The 18,863-nt window shown below is 44.5% G+C and overlaps 1 protein-coding gene across 11 annotated transcripts in view; it reads left to right on the top strand.

Moving 5' to 3' along the window:
• Positions 1–18,863, top strand: part of RERE (arginine-glutamic acid dipeptide repeats) — a 405,272-nt gene that overhangs the window by 344,257 nt on the left and 42,152 nt on the right. For 8 of the 11 annotated variants that reach the window (XM_020913245.2, XM_070474246.1, XM_070474245.1 and 5 more), the window contains one exon: positions 1,776–1,856. In XM_020913245.2, the coding sequence (XP_020768904.2) occupies positions 1,776–1,856 (81 nt within the window). Of the gene's footprint in view, positions 1–165; positions 431–513; positions 729–1,327; positions 1,414–1,775; positions 1,857–18,863 lie in introns of those variants that run through there. The other 3 variants (XM_020869730.2, XM_020871066.2, XM_020870370.2) reach the window with 3 other exon arrangements.

Genomic DNA, 18,863 nt, shown 5'->3' with positions numbered 1-18,863 from the left:
CTCTGAGGCTTCTCTTTGGGGCCCAGAGATTGATGTGTTTACCTGTTTGCCAGCCTGGCTCCTTGAGGGCAGGCGGCCTCATTCTCTCCAGATCCCAAAGGAGATCCTCTGCACTTAGCCCAGGAGGCGTGCTGAGCATGCGGATGACACTTTTTTCAAGTAACAAGGGTCACTCTTCTTCAGACTAGAAAAGAGCTGGCTTCTTTCTTGTGCCTTGACAGATTGTTCCTTTTGAACTATACGAATTATGTTGAAAACTGACAGTGATGAGTCATAACTTAGAAAGGGGTGAAATCTGAAAATGCAGAGCCTCCAGGAATGGAGTAGGAGGTTGCAGATCGGTCTTGCAGGCCAACTCTGGCTCTTCGCTGAATTTGCCCGGCTGGTCTCCACCGCGGGGAGTGGGAGGGACGCTCCTCCCGGTGGGCAGGTGATTTATTGGCTGGGAAGCTTCCGCGGTGACTTAGTTGTGAAACGGCGCCCTGCGAGGTGCCGGCTAACGCCTGGGCGGGAGGGATCGCGGGAGTCCTCGGGACCAGCCCCCAGCTTCGCAGCCCTTGGGGCGACGGGCGTGCGCCGCTGACTTGGCCCGCCCGGGGGAAGCCCAAGGACTAAGCGGCCCGAGAGGGGCCCCGAGCGCCGTCTCCTCGTGCCCGCCGTGGCGGGGAGGAAGTTTCCGTGCTCCGCCGCCCGGGTCGGATCCCGCTGTTTGGAAGGAGGAAACCGAGGTACGGCGCCGGGGCTCCGCGCGGAGCCTCGGGGCGGGGGCCAGAGCCGGGCCGGCGGGTGGCGCGGCGATCCAGGCCGCCTTTTGCAGCCGCCCGCGGCCGCGCCGGGCTCTGCGCGCCGCTCCGGCCTCCTCCCCCGGCGGCGGCGGCGGCGGCGGCCTCAGCCCCGCGCCCCCCGCGCCCCGCGCCGCGCGGCCCCGCCGCGGTCACACGCCGAGCCGCCCGGCCGCCTCCGCCCTGCGCTTTGTGGAGCACGAGCCGAGTGACAGGCGCGGCCTCTCGCCGCCGGGACGCGGAGCGCGGCCCGCCGCGGCCCCGGTACCTGTGGCTGCCGGCGTCGGCGCGCGGGACCCGGCTTCGCGCCCTAGGTGGGGGCCGGGGAGCCTGCAGGGCCCGGCTGCGGCGGGGAGGGACTGCCCGGGAGGAATGGGGCAAAGTGAAAGTCCCGGACCGCTGAGGAAACGGGGGGCGGAGGGCGGGGGGTTCTGGTGGCTCGGTTTCTGGTACCCAAGACGGCGGGGCAGGTCGGCGGGGTCCGGGCCCCGGTGGTCTTCCGCCGCGCTGGTGAATTCCTGGGATTAACGAAAGGCCTTTTAACCCTCTAGGGTGCCCTTCTGGAGGAAAGTCTCCAGATTTGGTTGTGTTTCCCTCTTTTGCTCGACACTCTGGGAAGCCTCGTTTTCAGGTGGAGACTACTTGTGCTTCTTGATTAAGAAACGCGGAGCGTATTTATACCTCCGTTGTTTATACCTCCGCGAACCGCTGCGGAGACTGGAGGCACTCGGGGCACAGATCGCCTGTGGCCTCAGACACAGGATGTCCTCCTAGACCTGTCTGGTGTGCGGGACCGGGGACCGGATGGAGGCCGTCGGGGGCCTGCGGGGCGGGGGTCCCAGCTGTGCTGCCGAAATGTTCCCCCAGCGGAGTCAACATTCCCGCTCAGACTTTGCGGTTGTTATTCTGCTGATTGCAGATTGCTTTGCTTTGCTGACATCCTGTTTTGTTTTTGGTTTTTACATCCCATTTGTTGTTTCTTTTTTATCACAGAAACGCTTCGTTAAGGGGCTTAGGCAGTACGGCAAGAACTTCTTCAGAATTAGAAAGGAGCTGCTTCCCAATAAGGAAACAGTGAGTACAATTGGACTTTATGTAACTTGATTTTTTTCCTCTTCGCTTTTGCTGCTTCTCCGCACTTGATCTTATGAAATGGTTTCCTTTAACCCTGTGTTGTGTTCGGACTAAGGCGGGTCTCTAGGATCCTATTCGTTTTGCTTCACTTTCGGTTTTCGCTTAGGATTCTAGATAGTAAAGTGACAGATTATGCTTACCCTCACCCCACCCCCAAGAAAGTGGATTTCGGAACCGAAGAATTTCTGGCATCAGAGGGTTAGTGGGGGGAGGGGAGCCTCTGGTGTTGGGAAGTTAACATCTAATTTTAAATACAGTGGCTGAAATAGAAGATACCATTTATCACGAGTTTGGATTTGGTTATTATCAAAAGTCATCAACAAATAATAGAGCTAAGAGGTTTGTAGCTCAGTATACTTTAAATTCTCTTGGGACTTTTATTTAGTTAAGGTTGCTGTGTTTTAAAGAGTAGCTTTAACTAATTTTTCAGTACTAAAAGTTTGTACTTTTTTTTTTTTAAGTGTGTACTTTTTATTGGAGAGATATCAAGAGTCCTATAAATTGCTTGAAATGAGGCTTAAAAAAATTCCTTTGATACTAAACAAAGCTGAGAGCTCTAATGACGGCTCTTGCTAAATTTGGGGGGAAGCGGGTTTGCTGAGAAATCTTGGGAGTGAGGTTACATGAAGAGAATGCCACTCCAATTAAAATAAATAAATAATTTTAAAATTAAAAAAAGAAGGCCAGTAGGAGATTCATTCAGTCTTACCTGACTGTACCTGTAATTTCCTACAGGTGGTATTGGAGGAGAGTGGGGGAGCCCTTGGCCTAGGCCAAGGAGTAGGGGAGACAGGAAGTGGAGTAGGACCAGCCTCATTACAGTGTCTGTGGGCTCTAGGAGTGACTTCAGGACCTGGGGATGGGAGGTGAATATTTAGGTTTTGAGCCGCTGCTTTCCCCAAACCCTCCATCCCCACCAGCTGCTTTTGAGAGTGGAAGGAAGAGACTGTTCTGGGAGCAACATCCATGCCAAAAGCTGTGGGGCAGTTTGGATTTTGGTTTCCTAGTTGGGTATTGTTTATTGATTTCCTCTTATTCAATTTTCATTCTTTACAGGTTTTTTTTTTTTTTTTAAACAAAATGTTTCTGGACATGTTTTCTGTACAACACCTTATAAACAGAGCTCATAATAGGGAAGAAGGTTCTGAGATTTCAAGTATAGCCTCATGTATACATTTGTGGTTTGCATTCATCAATCATAATTAGATGAAACTTTCAATATTTATTATACATCTGAATATGCTGAGATAGGTCATTTTGAGGATAGTGAAAAAAAGCTGTTTATGGACAATAAAATATGGGATGAATCTATATAATCAACTTTACATTTTACTTTTTCCAGAACAGATTGGAAAAAGGTATTTAATGTGGAGCTATGAATAAAATACTTTTATGTTTTCTGAGGATTTCAATTATTTGAAGTAAAAACTAAAAAGACTTTACCCAAGTACAGGAATTTTGGTTTGGCCAGATTGTAATGAAAATGACAGATTGTAATGAAAATGAGAGAGATCATTGAGGAGATAGGTCTGATCTGATGTGAAGGCCCAGATTATGACCTCTCAGCCTGAGTTTTCTCTCTCCTTGTGCTCTGTGAAAAAAGTTTCAAACCATGAAAAATTTGATATGTTATTCCTTGACAATTATTTTATTTCTCTCTTTGAAAATAAACTTAATAGTAAGATTAGGCATTGAATCTAAAATCTAGTGTCTAACATTTGGAAATGCCAAACAATTTGCATTTTATCTCCCTTGAGGAAAGGGAGCTGAATGACCTTTAACCTAGGGTAGGGTCTTCTGATCTGTGTTTCCTCTTGCTTTTGGTTGGCCCTTCTTCTTACTGGTGATGTCTGACTCAGAGTTCTGAGAACAGCCACCTTCTGAGCAGGCTTTCTGGTCTTCTCCAGGTGCCTCTTTCCTGAGACCCTTCCCCATCACTTCTCTGCCACCCCTGTTTCCTAGCCATGTGGCTCCTCACCTCCCACCTCCTCTGGCACCCTGCAGTCTTCTGTTTCCAGCCTTTTCCTCACGGCACCATCATGGGAGAGTCATTTGCAGCACAGGAGAATGGATTAGGGCTGACATTGGCAAACCGTTCCTAGTGTTCTGCTGGCTTTTGCATGCAATTAGAGGTTGGTAGTAGGATAAATGTAAGTATTCTAGTCGGCTGCAAGAATCACTCATCTTGTGTTTTCCTTAGTTATCAACATGGCCACACTAGTCAGCTAATCATTCACAACACATAGGGAAAGGAGGGCAAAGGTTATTTTTTCATTTTTGCTGCAGTAGAAGAGAAAATTTTCAGGTACATGTTCTTGGTTCAAAACTAGCTAGGTAGAAATCTCCATATGGTCATACCTTTTAAAAAAATATGTGTGTGTGTGTAGCGAATCTTGCTAATCTAGATACTTTCCATATTCTGTTCTATTTACCAGAATTATTAACTCATTTCTTTGCTATTCTCAACTGACTGGAAACTTCAGAAGGGTGTCAGCATCCAAAAGAACACGCCTGATTGGGCATGGGCTCAGGGTCAGCAGACCTGTGTTCTATTCTTGGCCTTACTGGTAACTATAGTACTTGATCTCTTTTAACTGAGCAGTCTGCTTTGAGTTGTTCATTGGGAGGTTCAAATCCTGTGAGGTCAAATCCTGACCAGGCCTGGTAAATTATTTTTTCTAAAATGGTGTGTCTTTGCATGAGAATTTTATAGGCATTCTATTCTCTATAAAATGTTTGCACATCTTTGGCTTTTGCTGTGCCAGAGACCAGTCATCTGCCACTTACCTGCCACAGGGCCTTATGCAGATTATTCAGCCTCTCTGTCCTTGATTGTCTGTGTCTGTAAAATGTGCTGATCCTTCAACCCCCTAGGATTGTTCTGAGAATTTAAATGAGATAACGTCTATGAAGCGTGAGTGAAAACACTTGAAAACAATTGTTCTTCCTGTCTACCCCCAATTAAAGTGGCTAAATGCTATGAGAAGTACAGAATTGTTTTCTGCTTGTAAGTATATTGAACCTATATAAAATGAAGTTACCTGTTTTTCATTCATCTGTGTTACAGAAAAGCGCTTTAATTGAAAACCAGTGTGTGGATGGCACAACCTGGTTTAAAGAGCGTAAGCCCTCCGTCTTGGAGCTTCATTGAGGAGAGTTCCATCCCCATCAGGCCATTCAGTGCCGTCACGCATTCAGAGCTTGCTGGTGGTCATGACCAGCTTCCCCAGCTCTTTTGGTTTCTGGTGTTGATTACTCAGGAGCTAAATCTGGCTTTTCTCTGAATACTGCTGCCCACTGAAGTGGGAATAGTGGCTGTGATTGTGGAAAACCAACTGTTTATAGAGGCTTAGTTGAGTGGGTGTTACATGTTAACCTCATGGTTCGCAGGAGAATAATTGCAGTAGTTTAGCGTCACAGTTGTGCAAATATCCTGTAGCTTCTTATCTTTCTTCCAGCTCTTGCTTTCTCTAGAACTGTTTGCCTCCCTCAGTGTGCTTATGAGATGTATATAAGCAGTAAAATATGGTAAGGAATTTTTGCTGAGCATCTCAGTTTCCCCTTGGCTGTATGCCTCTTCTATCTCAAGATGCTGTTTGGTCTAAACCACATCAGAGTCTAGGGCATGAGTACATTTGTATAAATCACAGCAAGTGCCCCACGGCTGAGCTTCTGAGAAATGGATGGGGAACGAGGCCTCTTGGGTTCTGCTTTAAGCACTGCCGCGTCATCATTGGATTGATGAATCACATGATATTTGATGCTAAGGTAATGACTGAAGAAACAAGAGACCTAATAGAATTGAATCTTAATTACTAGGAGAAGAATCCATGTTGTATATAATACAAAATAATAGGTGGTCCCAAAATAATTTTTTGTTTGATTTTTACACATTGTAGTTTTCTTCAGAATCATGAGATGATTACTCAGGTGACATATATATCTTCTTTCATGCTGAGCACATCCCTTTGTTTGTTTGAACCCAGGACTTTCTGTGTCTGACACGTGGGTGGTTGTCCCTGGAGTCTTGGCTGGCCTTTGTGTAAACCTCTACCTGCTGTTGGTGTGGAGAAGTTCAGCCATCATTGCATCTAGACAGGGAGGGAGTACTAACTTAGTGACCTGTCTCAACTGCAGCCAACTTTGCTGAGAAGACAGTTTGATCCACCCTGACTTGGTAGAGAGAAGAGGTGACCCTAGAGGATTATTGGCCTCTGGACAGAGAAGGGGAGCAAGTACATGCTCTTGACTGTCTTTCTCATCTCTTGAGTTTTATTTTTGAGTACCTCACCCAACAGAGATAAGTTCATGTTATTTGTCAACCCAGTTACTGGCACATTAATATTTACTATACGAGAAATTCATTTTCATCCACTTCCCATTTTCAAAGCTAGCTAAACATTCTGTGTAGTTCAATTTTAGAAAATTTTGTATACCACTGAGCATGGTGATGGTGAGATGTCTGTAAAGAGAAGCAAAGAGCCTGCACTGCAGCAGGAAAGGTGAGCCATTTGCATGGTTGGCAGTTTGTGCCCAGGGCCCTGGTGGAGGTCCAGGCCCCACAGTGACCATGGGGGCTGGGGGTTTCTGGGAGGCTAATTGGAGGATTTGGTATTTGAACTGAGCTTTGAAGGAAGGATACAGGCCGAGGTTGTGAGGATGGAGGAAAAGCAACTCTCCAGCTGTAGGAAATATCATGAGCAAAGGCATGGAGACAGGAAATTGCAAAACGTGCCCAGCAAATCCATGAGTGTGGTTGGGGAGAAGGCTGCAAGAGCTGATGCCATGGCACGTGAGCCAGAATTATGGCTTGGAGGTGGAACTAGGGGGAACTTAAACTTTCCCCAAAGGGTGAAATTTGGGGACCCACCAAAGGATTCTGAGAAAAGAGGTGATCGCATGGGAGCTGAGCATTCTCCAGCGGCAGTACCAAGAAGGTACCAGAGAGGAAGGTTCTTGTTAATTCAGTCTAGTAGTAGGACAGAAAGTGGGGAGCCAAAAATGGTTTGTAGAAATGGAAGGCTTTTGTCTGGACTTTTCTCTACTGAAAACTTAGTGTGTTTTTTTTTTTTTTTGAAGAGGACTAAAGGACCAGCTGGGTTTGATGCTTTGAACTTTTTTAATCTTGGGTGATAGGATGTAGGGGATTTAACATTTTAGTTTGAGAAATAATATGAAAAATCAACCATGTTTCTCAGCTGCATTCTGAGAATGAATTTTACTAAGTATGTGCTTAACTTCTGAACGTTAAGTTGTTCCTTTCTTCAGGCAAAGTATCTTTTGCATAGAGCACATTCCCTCAGCAAAGAATAACCACTTGTGAGAGAGGGCTTTAAGGTGGAGTAATTTGGATTCTGTTAATATTAAGAGGTTAAAACTGACTCTCAGCGTTGAGCATGAAGTTTTATTTAACTTCAGGTTATAACCTTAGATAAACAACTTTCTAGCCTCATTAATGCTTAATCTAATGTTATATAGCAAAGTGTGGACTTCCTGGATCAGTTGGTACTGTTGAGAACACAAATGTGTTATAGCTGCATAACATAACATACTTGGTTGTAAGCCAGAGATCTCTGACTGCAAATATTGTATATACTCGCTGCTCTCAGTGTGGTCCTCAAACCGGTGTTATCCACATCACCTGGAGCTTGTTAAAATTGCAGCCTTGAAGCCTCCAGTCCCTTCCTATTGAAGCAGAATCTGCATTGTAATGAGCTCCCCAGGTGATTCGAATGCAAAGTAAAGTTCAGGAAGCCCTGCTGTTTACAGTGATGAGGCCCTGCAGAATCTCAATCCTATCTGTCAGATTCATTCTTAAAATAATGTTCTTTTCATTCTGTTAAAACTGTAGATTATTTCACTATTAAGTAGAGCTTCATTTCCCTTTTCAAAGGATTGTAGAGTATTTCATAGTATTTGGCAACTTCCTGGGTGGTCCAGTGGCTAAGACTCCAGGCTCCTAGATCTCACTCGCACAACTAAGAGTTCACATGCCACAGCTAAAGATCCCGCCTGCCTCACCTAAGACCTGGTGCAGCCAAATAAATGAATTTTAAAAATGAAAAGTATCTGGGCTTATTTTCATTATCAGTAATATAATTTCCTGATATAGCTTCCCTCTTCCCATCTGTCATTTTTTTCCTCTAGAAACACAATTGTAACTCATGCCATATTTCCTCTAGTTTTTTTTTTTTCTAGGCTGCATCTTGCTGCTTGTGGGATTTTAGTTCCCTGACCAGGGATCCAACCCAGCCCACAGCAGTGAAAGCGCTGATTCCTAACCAGTGGATCTTCAGGGAAGTCTTGATGCCATGTTTCATATAAACACTGTTGTCCTCTTTATTTTTTGACATGCAGTCATAGTGAGTTACGTAGAGTAACAGTAACCCCTACTTGTTTCAAATAGAAACCTTTTCATTTGAAAGGGTTACCATTGCCTATTAATATGATGCAGTATGCATGTTTAATACTACAGTGTTTTTAGGTGTTTCTTTCTCTGGAACTCCAATATATGAAGGAGAAACATAAATATTTTGAAAGGTTGGCAGGAAGTAAGTGTGAGGACTGACATGTGCCATACCTTTCTTTCCCTTAATAAGTTGTCCTGGGGTAGACACACATAGTTGGGATTTTCCATTCAAGGCAGAAGTTATCTCCCGTATAAACAGGCACTGCATTTTGGCAGCAAGTACTTTGATCCTATAGTTGTTCCCATTAAAATGGAGCAGAGCCTTGACTCTCTTCGTTGAGAGTCTAAAGTGTATTGTTATTGGAATAGGCAGTTTTGACTAGGGAAATCTGAGGAAGAGTGGCTGATGCCCTTGTGTGAGTGAAGCAGTTAAGAAATTTGCTTGTAAGAAACTTTTGCTGATGATGTTGTGGGGGAAGGGAGATGGAGGTCTTTAAAAATTAGATGAGTTTAAAATTTTTATTTACTTATTTTTAGAGTAATTATTTTTAGTTTTTTTTTTAATCTGGCATCAGGTTAAACAGATTATATCAAAACTCCCAGAGAATTAGATGACTTTTTAAACCAAGGGCCTTGGATATTTGCTGTTCTCAGTGTAACATCTTAGACTGGTCTTTGGGACTATTAGGACTGGTGGGAATGGCATGAGAGTGCTTCAATTTCGTAGGATCTATTGCTTGTAGAAACTGCACTCAAATGAAGAACACTGTGGACTTCTCATGTTATTGAGCACAGTGTTGCTTGTAAGCATCAGTTGTTCATTTGCTGTTGGCATTTGCTGACATATATTTCTTATGATTTGGTGGGTCTTGGTTACCTGGTGACTTTTAAGATGAAAACATTTGTCACTTTTAAGCCCTAAATAGACTCATTTATTTTATTAGCTGGTAAAGCAAATGGAAGGTTTGAAATGGTCTTTAAGAAGTCTTTAAAGTTCTGATTATAGTCAGTGTGTTTATCTCCTTGGAGCTCATATTTTATATTTTAAGTGGGTTTTTTTTTAAGCCTTGATAAGACGTGACCCCATCCTAACTTTGAAAATTCAGTTTGCTGATGTTTTTAAAAAATAAATTGTCTGCTAAAAAGTGACGTTAAAAAATAAATTTTAAAATGTATCAGCAATCATAAGTCTTAAATAATTGGGTTTTTTAAATTCACTTTAGTCTTACCTGAAATTATGCCAATGAGTAATACTCAGGAAAATACAGTAAAAATTAATTGCATTTTTTGAAACGTGATGCAAAGCCTTCACCTTGGTCTCATGCACAGCTGCTCACCAGTGGTGGGCAGGATACCTTGCCCCTGAAAAGTGTTTTCTGTTGTGTGTAATTTGAAAGCCAATCCTATTATGGAAATAGGAAAGGCAAGCACGAGAGACTTGCCTTGGGACACCAAGATTCCATTAAGCTCTGTTTTCTTTTGGAGATATTTATTTATTTATTTATTTTGAGATGTGTAATTTTTAAGTTTCCATTTTAATGACCTTTGTTATTTTTTCCACTTTGGAAATACGATTCTTATGTTCAGATCCTTCTGAATACTCTGTATGGTGGCTCTGTAATTCCCAGGATTTGGCCTTTGAGGAGACTGAACTACCCTCACAAGCTGGCAAGATTAAGAGTGTTTGGAGAGAAGGGTTTTGGGGAACCTTGGTGCCCAAGACCTGTGTGCTGTGGGATATCTGGGGTGCATGAACGGATGCTTGCCCTCCTGTGATTCACAGCCTAGTGAAGAGGTCGGTGGCTTTGTGTTCTTCTCTGGAAGGCTCTAGGGTTTCTGTCGCCAAGATCCTGAGCTTGGTTGTGGGGTTCTGCATGGGGTTCACATCTGCAAAAGCCACACGGACCTCTTTCTCTGTGGGTTGGCGGCCGTTACCTGAAGAGCCCAACTTCTCTCAGTGAAATTGTGTCTTTCTGCCCTTTAAAAATACTCATTTCTTCTGTTTTAGTTTTGGCCTGTAGACTCTGCTTTCTTTTTTCTCTGATGCATTTCTCTTCTGCACATATACATGCATCTGTATATTTATATAGAATGTAAGGCCTTCTGGACAGGGATCTCATTTTAATACCTCCTTATTCACCTTCAGTGCCCTATAACAGGCCCTGTTTTAATAATTATTCAAAATGAAGTGTGTGTGTGTATATGTTCACACATGTGAATGTTGGGATTGAAATGCATTGTGTGTGTACCTATGTCTTAAAAGCTTAAAACCCCTCAATGTCTTAAAAGTCCTCCTCATCTTTTGCTCTTTGTGTTGCTTTTCATGATCTGCTTAGATGCTCTTTTAAAGACCGGGTGAACCCTGGACATTCCAGGCCTTCCACCATGTAAGGGACAGGAATCCTTATTAACTCTGTCCCAGGATAGTAAGACTGTGGCTCGGGGTTCACTGTGCGCATTGGACTTTCCTGTTCTGTTTAACATGGGCAGTAAATCAACTCTACTGTTTGCACAGCAATTCTGTTTTCTAGATTATTTATAAGATTGAAACCCGTTGTTTATTTTTCTCAGCAGGTTTATTGAGCGAGTCAAGAATAAAATATTGTCCTAAGCAGTAGAGTAAGCCATTAGCCAATTGGAGCTTGGCTTCAAAACGTAGAGTGTGTGCCTGTGTGTATTTGTGCATGTGTGTCTGTGCGTGTATGTGTGTGTACTGGAGGTGAGAGCCAAGTGAGGTGGAGGAGGTTCAGTGTTGCCAGATCTTTGCAGCTTTGCATGGTTCCAGTGACTGTTGGTGGATTTTTTTTTTCTCTCTCCTTCTTTTTAGTCAGTGAGTCACCATCATATGCTATTTTATTATCTTGAAAACAGTCTGGAATTTTTATCCTGTGTCTTTGCCGTACGAGTGAAACACCACTGGGGATGTTTTAAACAGTATTAAGTTGAAGTTTTTCCTGTAATGTTTGGTTATGTATTTTCAGCTGCAGCCATTGTCTCTTTTGTTCCCAAGTGCAGGAGTTTGGAGTTTTCTTGAGTTTGGCAAGAAATGGTAACTTTGGTGTGTTTGATTATTTTCAAGGGCTGGAAGCAGTGTCAGGTCTAGTGCCTCTGGGATTTGGTGATTATTGATTTAGGCACATGCCTTCTAAGATCAGAACTCAGTTCATTTTCCCACAAATGCTCTGTTTTGGGAATGTGTTAATGAGGTACATTGAGCCAGGTCAGAGGTTTGTAGCCTTAAGTTGTCGAGAGAGGTGTTTAAGTTTTGGAGGGAAAATATGGAACTTCTGTGATAACTGAATTCAAAAGCAAATCAGCCCTGTGAATCTGTAAACACACCAGTAGCAGAGTAAAACCAGCAGCAAGTGAACTGCAGACATTCTGGAGAGAGTGGGATAAAAAGCAAAACATAACTTTTTTTTGGCTACACTGTAAGGCTTACAGTTCCTTGACCAGGGAGTGAACCCATGCTCTGTCCTAACCACTGGACTGCCAGGGAATTCCCAAAACTTGTAAAATAAATTTCTACGTTTGCTCTGTCCTCTGGACTGAAATTTACCCATCAAAACTTGAAGCCCTATTTTTGGTCTAATCCTGTCAGGTGACTCAGGAGAAAAGTCCCTGTGTTTCTCTGACCATATTATGTCTACCAGATGTTGAGGCATAATGATCCAGTTAAAGGACAGAGTGATTCTTATATAGCCATCTTGGATTCATAATAAAGTGTACATATTTAAAATTTAAGAATATGCACCCATTTATCCAGTCTATTTGTCTTAGACTCAGACTAAAGCATACTATCTTCTTTTGTACTGTGTTCTGTTTGTCTATAAATACCTAACATTGTTGCGACACTTTTCTAGAAATCGGTGACTTCCGACTCTGGCTAGTGAGAATGTATACAGTTTGTGGTTTAGTCTTCACACAGTTGATCAGCCTGTTCCGCCAACTCCCTGGGTGTCAAGAGAAGATGAAGGCAGGGGCTCTGCTCCGTCCCGGTGGTCGCTCCCACCGTAGTGCATGTCAGCATGAACCCCAGTGCTAGCCTGCATGTTGTGGACCTTGCGTGGGACCACAGGAAGAGCATGCTTCCTGGAAGATGTGCCTGGAGGGCTGGAAGCTGTTTGAGGGCTAGGTGTTTTAAATGTTAAAAAACTTGTTTGAAATGTCTTGCCAGAGGAAGTCCTTGAAGTATCCTTGCTGAGGAATTTTCCAAATACCAAGTCCCTCTGCAGCTTTCCCAAAGACTGTACTTCATTGCTCCTGAGAGCCCAGTGACAGTGGACCCTTTAAGTGCGGTTTAAGGTGGTTTTGGACAGCTCTATCATTTGAAATGCCCTCCTTTTATTGAGCAGAAATCGGAATCACTTTACCTCCTGGAGGTTGACCCTCCTTCACAGAGGGCTTTCAGATGGATCAGGGCTCCAGACTGCAGGTTGGGTCTACTCCGTACCTTGGGTACTCAGCTTGGGGAGCTGAGGGGCTGTCCTGTCTTTGCCCAGCCCCTCCCTCTTGCCTGGAGGCAGGTACCTGTGCTTATTTCAGGGCACACTTCCTAGCATAACAGAAAGCCACACTGCAGGCTTTGTTTAGTCTGTTGAGTTATGCACATCTTGAGGTTAGCATCTTTACCCTGGCTCTCATTTCCCACAATGAGAAGGTGTTAAGATTACCTGATAGAGCAGTGCACACTGAGACTAACCATCAGTGAGGCCATTTTAACACCCAGAGTAAACTTGAGCAGAGTTGTCCAGTAACAAACCACAGCATAATCATGCATGAAGCCGTAGGCTCTTCTCTTGTGGGAGAAACCATTAGCTTCAGTCATGGCCCCAGATCCCACCACAGGAACCTGTCAGCACTGAACTACCCCTCAAGCCCATTCTTGCATGTTTGGTAAACCGCGGCTGGAGATGAGATAGCAGGCCTTTAGCAGACAGATTCAGGGGTTGAAAGCAAAGCTGAAGGTCTCCCCCGTCCCTCCAGGGAATAAAGCCTGGAAAGGGGCTGTTTGTGCACTAAACTGCCAGCCCTGTGTTTCAAGGTAAATTATTGCTCTGGTGAGTGCTGTCCATTCTCCACGTTGGACTTTCTGATTTTCATTGAGCCTTGTCCTGTCTGACTCTTGCAACCCCATAGACTGTATCCTGTCAGGCTTCTCTGTCCGTGGGATTTTCCAGGCAAGAATACTGGAGTGGGAGGCCATTTTCTTCTCCAGGGGATCTACCTGACCCAGGGATGGAACTGAAGTCTCCTGCATTGTGGGCAGATTCCTTACTGACTTGACCCAGGGAAGCCAGGTTGGTTGGGGCACACCCCAACAGTGTGCTCCATGGTGAGTGCACCCTGACCCCAGGGTGACAGCCTCATCTGTTGTAATCTGCTAACCCAGTCTGAGTAAGAAGCCAGCATTTTGATCTGTTCACTGCTGCTGCATCACCAACTCAGTGGACATGAATTTGAGTACACTCTGGGAGATAGTAGAGGACAGGGAAGCCTAGCAAGCTGCAGCCCGTGGGGTCACAGAGTCAGACACGACTTAGCGACGGAACAGCAGCAACAACAGGGCTGTCATTTGGCTTCACAGCCCATCTCTCCGATAAACACAGATCCTTAGGTATCAGGTTGACCATTTCCTGTTCTCAGATGCTGTACTCCTGTACTCCCTCTGCTGGTTTTGAGACAGGTGCTGCTTCCTTAAGAAATGTAATCGACTCCGCACTGAAGATGACGTGGTCCATTTCCTGGGCCTTCGGCTGTGTATGTAGCACGGGAAAAGCAAGGGAACCCCTTCTGGCTATGGGAAAGCTCCTTCAGTTTCTTAGGCAGGGCTAGCCAAGAACAGATGTGGCAGAGATTCCTCTGCCTCACATCCCACTCCTAAAATACTGCCGGACCCTGTAGCTTGTTCGGGGGCATTTCTCTGTTTGACTTTCTGTTCACTTCTTGTTTTCCTTCACTGCACCCCCTGCCTTCAGCCCAGCCCCACCTCCCCCCATTACTCTGCGGGAGTCATTTTTTATAGCACACATAACCTTTAAGCCAGAAAGAAAGTGTATTGCTTATAACAGAATTAATCTCTTTTCTGCTTTTATTTTGAAAAGTCCTCCCTGTTGTTTAATGTGGAGGATATTCGTGCTGAAAGCTTGTTCCGAGTAGGCATTCGTGCATCCCAGAGGAACTTTTGATTTATTTCCTTAACTTTGCCCTCCTTTCTCTGTGGTTCAGAAACCTTTAATGGTCTGTGAAGCTCTGAGACTTCAGTGCGGAACAGTAGTTGGTTTAAGAGCCCCTCCCACTATATAAAGGCCTGCTGGTTTCCACACGCTGGGTTTTTGACTCCCTGAAAGGCTGACCTCTCACAAATTTTGGTTCTACAGCAAGGTATCCTGGGTTGGGGCCTTGATAATGCTTTTGTGTATTTTTTTTTTCCTTCTCTCCCTGTTTGAAAAGTTGTGATGAAAATTCCGGGCTCTTGGCCAGCCTGTGGGATGTGCTGCAGTAGGAATGTTTCTGGTGCCCTTTGTTACGGTTCAGCTTTGATTAGGTTTATTTCCCGTAAGCTTGATTTTTGTCCCCACTCCCCTCCCCGTTTTTATGGCTAAGAAGGTTAACTTAGCCAAGGTTAAGCATTTTATTGCGCAAGCTGCTGCAGCCTTCGCTGGGTCACCATGCCAGGCTTCTGTGAAGAAAGAGACCCGGGGAAGCAACCTTTCCCTCCGTGTTTCTGTTTCTTCCTTGCAAGGCTTTTCCCAAGCCTTCTCCTTTTAACTCCTGCTTTCACATATGCAAGCTCTGTCAGTCCCCTCGCCTGCTGCCCCCCCCCCCGTTTCTTCTACTCAGGGTGTTCCAGGAAACCATGGTTCAACTCGTCTTGAGATTTTGTTAAGCTGAAAATCACCGTAGGCCTCCCTGGGGTTTCTGTCAGGTGCAGGGGGAGGAGGCCCCCAGAGCAGCAGTCAACAGATCCTCCTTTGATCCTCCTTGTGGTTCTCCCTTTCAAAAGAAAGGAGTGGTTGCAGCTTTAGTGCCCCTGTGACTGTGGATTTATAGCTCTTTTCATCCTTACAAATGAGAGCACTTTACAGACATCGTTGCTTGGCTCCCCCATTAACCCTGCCGGGGAGGGGGGCTGCGATGTTGCTGCAGGGAAGCAAACTGAAGCGCCCCCACCACAGGGGGTCCTTGCAGGCAGGGCAGGAGCTGGGGTGAGCCCAGGGCAGAACCTTGGTGGTGTGGGTGCTTGCCTTTGGGGCCATGGTTGCTTTTTATAGGAGGAAAGGGAGACTTTATTACCATAGAGGAGCTTTATTCACAGCAGAGTTCCTTGGCCAGCCTGCAGCGGTGAAGCATGGGGACCTGAAATCCCCCTGTGTCCAGGAGCGGCTGGCATGCAGCCCTGGGTGAGCTGGCGCCAACCCTGTGCTGAAGGTGCTCTTTGATCGCTGCCCCAGAATGCGCTCAGTCTCTTTCTTTTGGGAAGAATTCTGTCCTGCTTCCCTCTGGGTTAGGTCCTGGGAGCCTGTCAGTCCTGTCACAGGAGAACGTGGAGCCTGCTCACGGCCACACAGCTTCATCTCTTCCAGACTGTGCGCTGAACCTGTGTGAGCCTGTGTCTAGTTTACCCTGGTCCCCCTGGACTCCACAGACAGCACCCCCAGACTGGTCCTCCTGATCAGGAACTTGCCATTAGGGTAGTGCTTCTCACCAGTGTCGCTGTTGTCCCGCTTTGATGAAGCCCATTTGTGAGGCTTAGCTTTTGTGTCTGAGTGTCTCTGGAGCTAATGGAGGGCTGTGTAGTGTGATTGTGTTTCTCTTCGTTCCTTCTCCCAGAGTCCTGTGAACTCGTTCTTGCTTGAGCTGAAAATTTGGCCTAAAGTTATATATGTAAACAATAGTTCTTAGATTCTTAAAGAATCTGTTTGGACTAAAAGAGAAATCTCCAACTCTTCTAATTATTCCTAGCTCTTCCTTTCTTCTTTCACAGACACACAGTTTTTTAAACTGCAGTATCACATATATAAAATGTTAGGGTTATTCTATGCACAGTTCCCTTTTAAACCTTTTAGTTTGAATTAATTTCAAACTTCCAAAGAAAGGTTGTAAGAATAATATCAAGAATTCCCATATATCCTTTACCCAGATTCCCCAGATGTTAACATTTTATTGCATCGCTTTCAACTCTGCCTTTTTCATTCTTCCTTTAAAAGCCTGTGTGGTTTTTTTTACCCTGAACTATTTGAGGGTAAGTTGCAGACCTGTTGCCCGCTTTCTCTGACAATGCCTTATAGCACCCTCAGGATTTGTGGAAAGGATATTAACTGCCTGCTTCCCCACCCAGCCCAGGCCCTCCTTCCCCCTTCTGCAATGGCAGGATCCATAGGTTAGACACTTTGAGGCAGGCAAGAGGGTCTGTTTAAGATGTGTTCATTTTTGAGTAACCTGTGTGCTGGTGTCAATAACTTAAGGGCCCAGTTTCTCACTTCATAAATAGAAACAAAATGTTCTGATTACCCATCAGAACTGAGCAGTGTATTAAAAGCTCTACATGGTGATCCAGCAGCATTTATCCCAGGAATGCAAGGATAGTTTCACCTCAGTTACATACCGCTGCATGACGTAGCTTCCCACCCAGACTTGGTGGTTTAAAACAGCTGTTGGACTGTGTTCGTGGGTCCTGTGGTTCAGCAGACTGTGAGGGTGATTGTCTTTGTTCTCTGCTTTCTGAGCTTTCAGCTGGGAAGAAGTAGATGGCTGGGGGTGATGCCGGGAGCTCACAGCTCATCCTGGCTGTGGTGACAGAATCGTCTCTGAGGCTGGGCTTGGTGGGCACCGTCAGCAGGAGTACCTCTGTGGTCATACTGGGCTTGGGCTTCTTGCAGTGTGCTGGCTGGCTCTTCAGGAAAACGAGGCAGAGTTACATGGCCCTTTCTGACATCAATTTAGATGTCCTGTCATCATTTCTACCACATTATATTGGTTACAAACAAATTACTGAGGCCAACTCAGATTCAGAAGAGGGAAATAGACTATCTTTTGATGGAGGAGTGACAAAATCACAGTAAAGAAGAGCATGTGGGCTGGAAGATACAATTAAACAGTTGTGTGAAGAGGCATGCAGTAAATTACAACATTCTGCACAGTAACAACGTTTGGCATCTGGGAAGACAGGTGACCCTTGAACAGTGGGGAGATGGTTAGGGGCAACAGCCCTCCTCACAGTGGAAAATTTGTGTATAACTTACAGTTTGTTCTCCATGCGCACAGTTCCTCTCCATCTGTGGGCTGAGTCACTCTCAAATGATGTTGTACTGTAATATTTACTGTGAAAAAATCCCGTATATGTGACTCCATGTACTTCAAACCCATGTTGTTCAGGGGTCAACTGTAGTAAGAAATCTTAATCTGAAAAGGAGTACCTACCAAATACCTATGTTGAGCATCATATTTAGAGGTGATAATTTTATAAATACTTCATTTAAAATAAAAATGCTCACTGTCATCACTGAGATCAGAAGTGTACTCAAATTTGTATATAATGTCATCAAAGTGTACAAGACACCTAGACACAAGGAATAGAAGAGACAAAACTGTGATTTGCAGCTATGTTTAACTACATCGAAAAGCTAGACTTAATTATAGAACAAGTGAAAATAGAGGGGAACTGCTATAGTTAAAAGATCAAAATCATCGATGTTCCTGTGGACCAACAGTAACCAAGTAGAAAATGTAATAGATTAAAAATACCAATGTCAATATCAAATACCAATCTCAATATGAAAAAAGCAACCCAAGCAAAAAATGGGCAGAGGAACTCCATTGACACTTCTCCAAAGAAGACATACAGATGAACAGATTCCTAACATTGCTAATTATTAGGGAAATGCAAATCAAAACTAAAATGAGGCATCACCTCGCCCCAGTCAGAATGGCCATCATCAAAAAGTCCTCAAATAATAGATGCTGGAGAGGGTATGGATAAAAGGGAGCTCTCTTACATTGTTGGTGTGAATGTAAATTGGTGCAGCCACTATGGAGAACATTATGGAGGTTCCTTAAAAAGCTAAAAATAGCTACCATATGATCCAGCAGTCCTATTCCTGGGCATATATCCAGAAAAAACAGAAACACTAATTTGAAAAGATAAATGCACCCCAGTCCTCAGAGTAGCACTATTTACAATAGGCAAGATATGGAAATATCCTGTGTGTCCATTGCCAGATGAACAGATAATGGATGTGGTATGCACACACGTGTGTGTGGTATATGCACACACGTGTGTGTGGTATATGCACACACACGGTGGAATAGTACTCAGCCATAAAAAATAATACCGTTTGCCACAACTTGGATGGACCTAGAGATTGTCATATTAAGTGAAGTAAGTCAGTCAGAAAGGGAAATATCATATGATCTCTGTTATGAAATCTAAAAAAGGATACAGATGAAGTTATTTACAGAACAGAAACAGCCTCACAGACATAGAAAACAAATTTATGATACCAGAGAGGAAATGTGGCTTGGGTGGAGATAAATCA

Source organism: Odocoileus virginianus, chromosome 11 (assembly GCF_023699985.2).
Source record: "Odocoileus virginianus isolate 20LAN1187 ecotype Illinois chromosome 11, Ovbor_1.2, whole genome shotgun sequence".
Lineage (NCBI taxonomy): Eukaryota > Metazoa > Chordata > Mammalia > Artiodactyla > Cervidae > Odocoileus > Odocoileus virginianus.
This window is presented reverse-complemented; position numbering and strand designations above follow the sequence as displayed.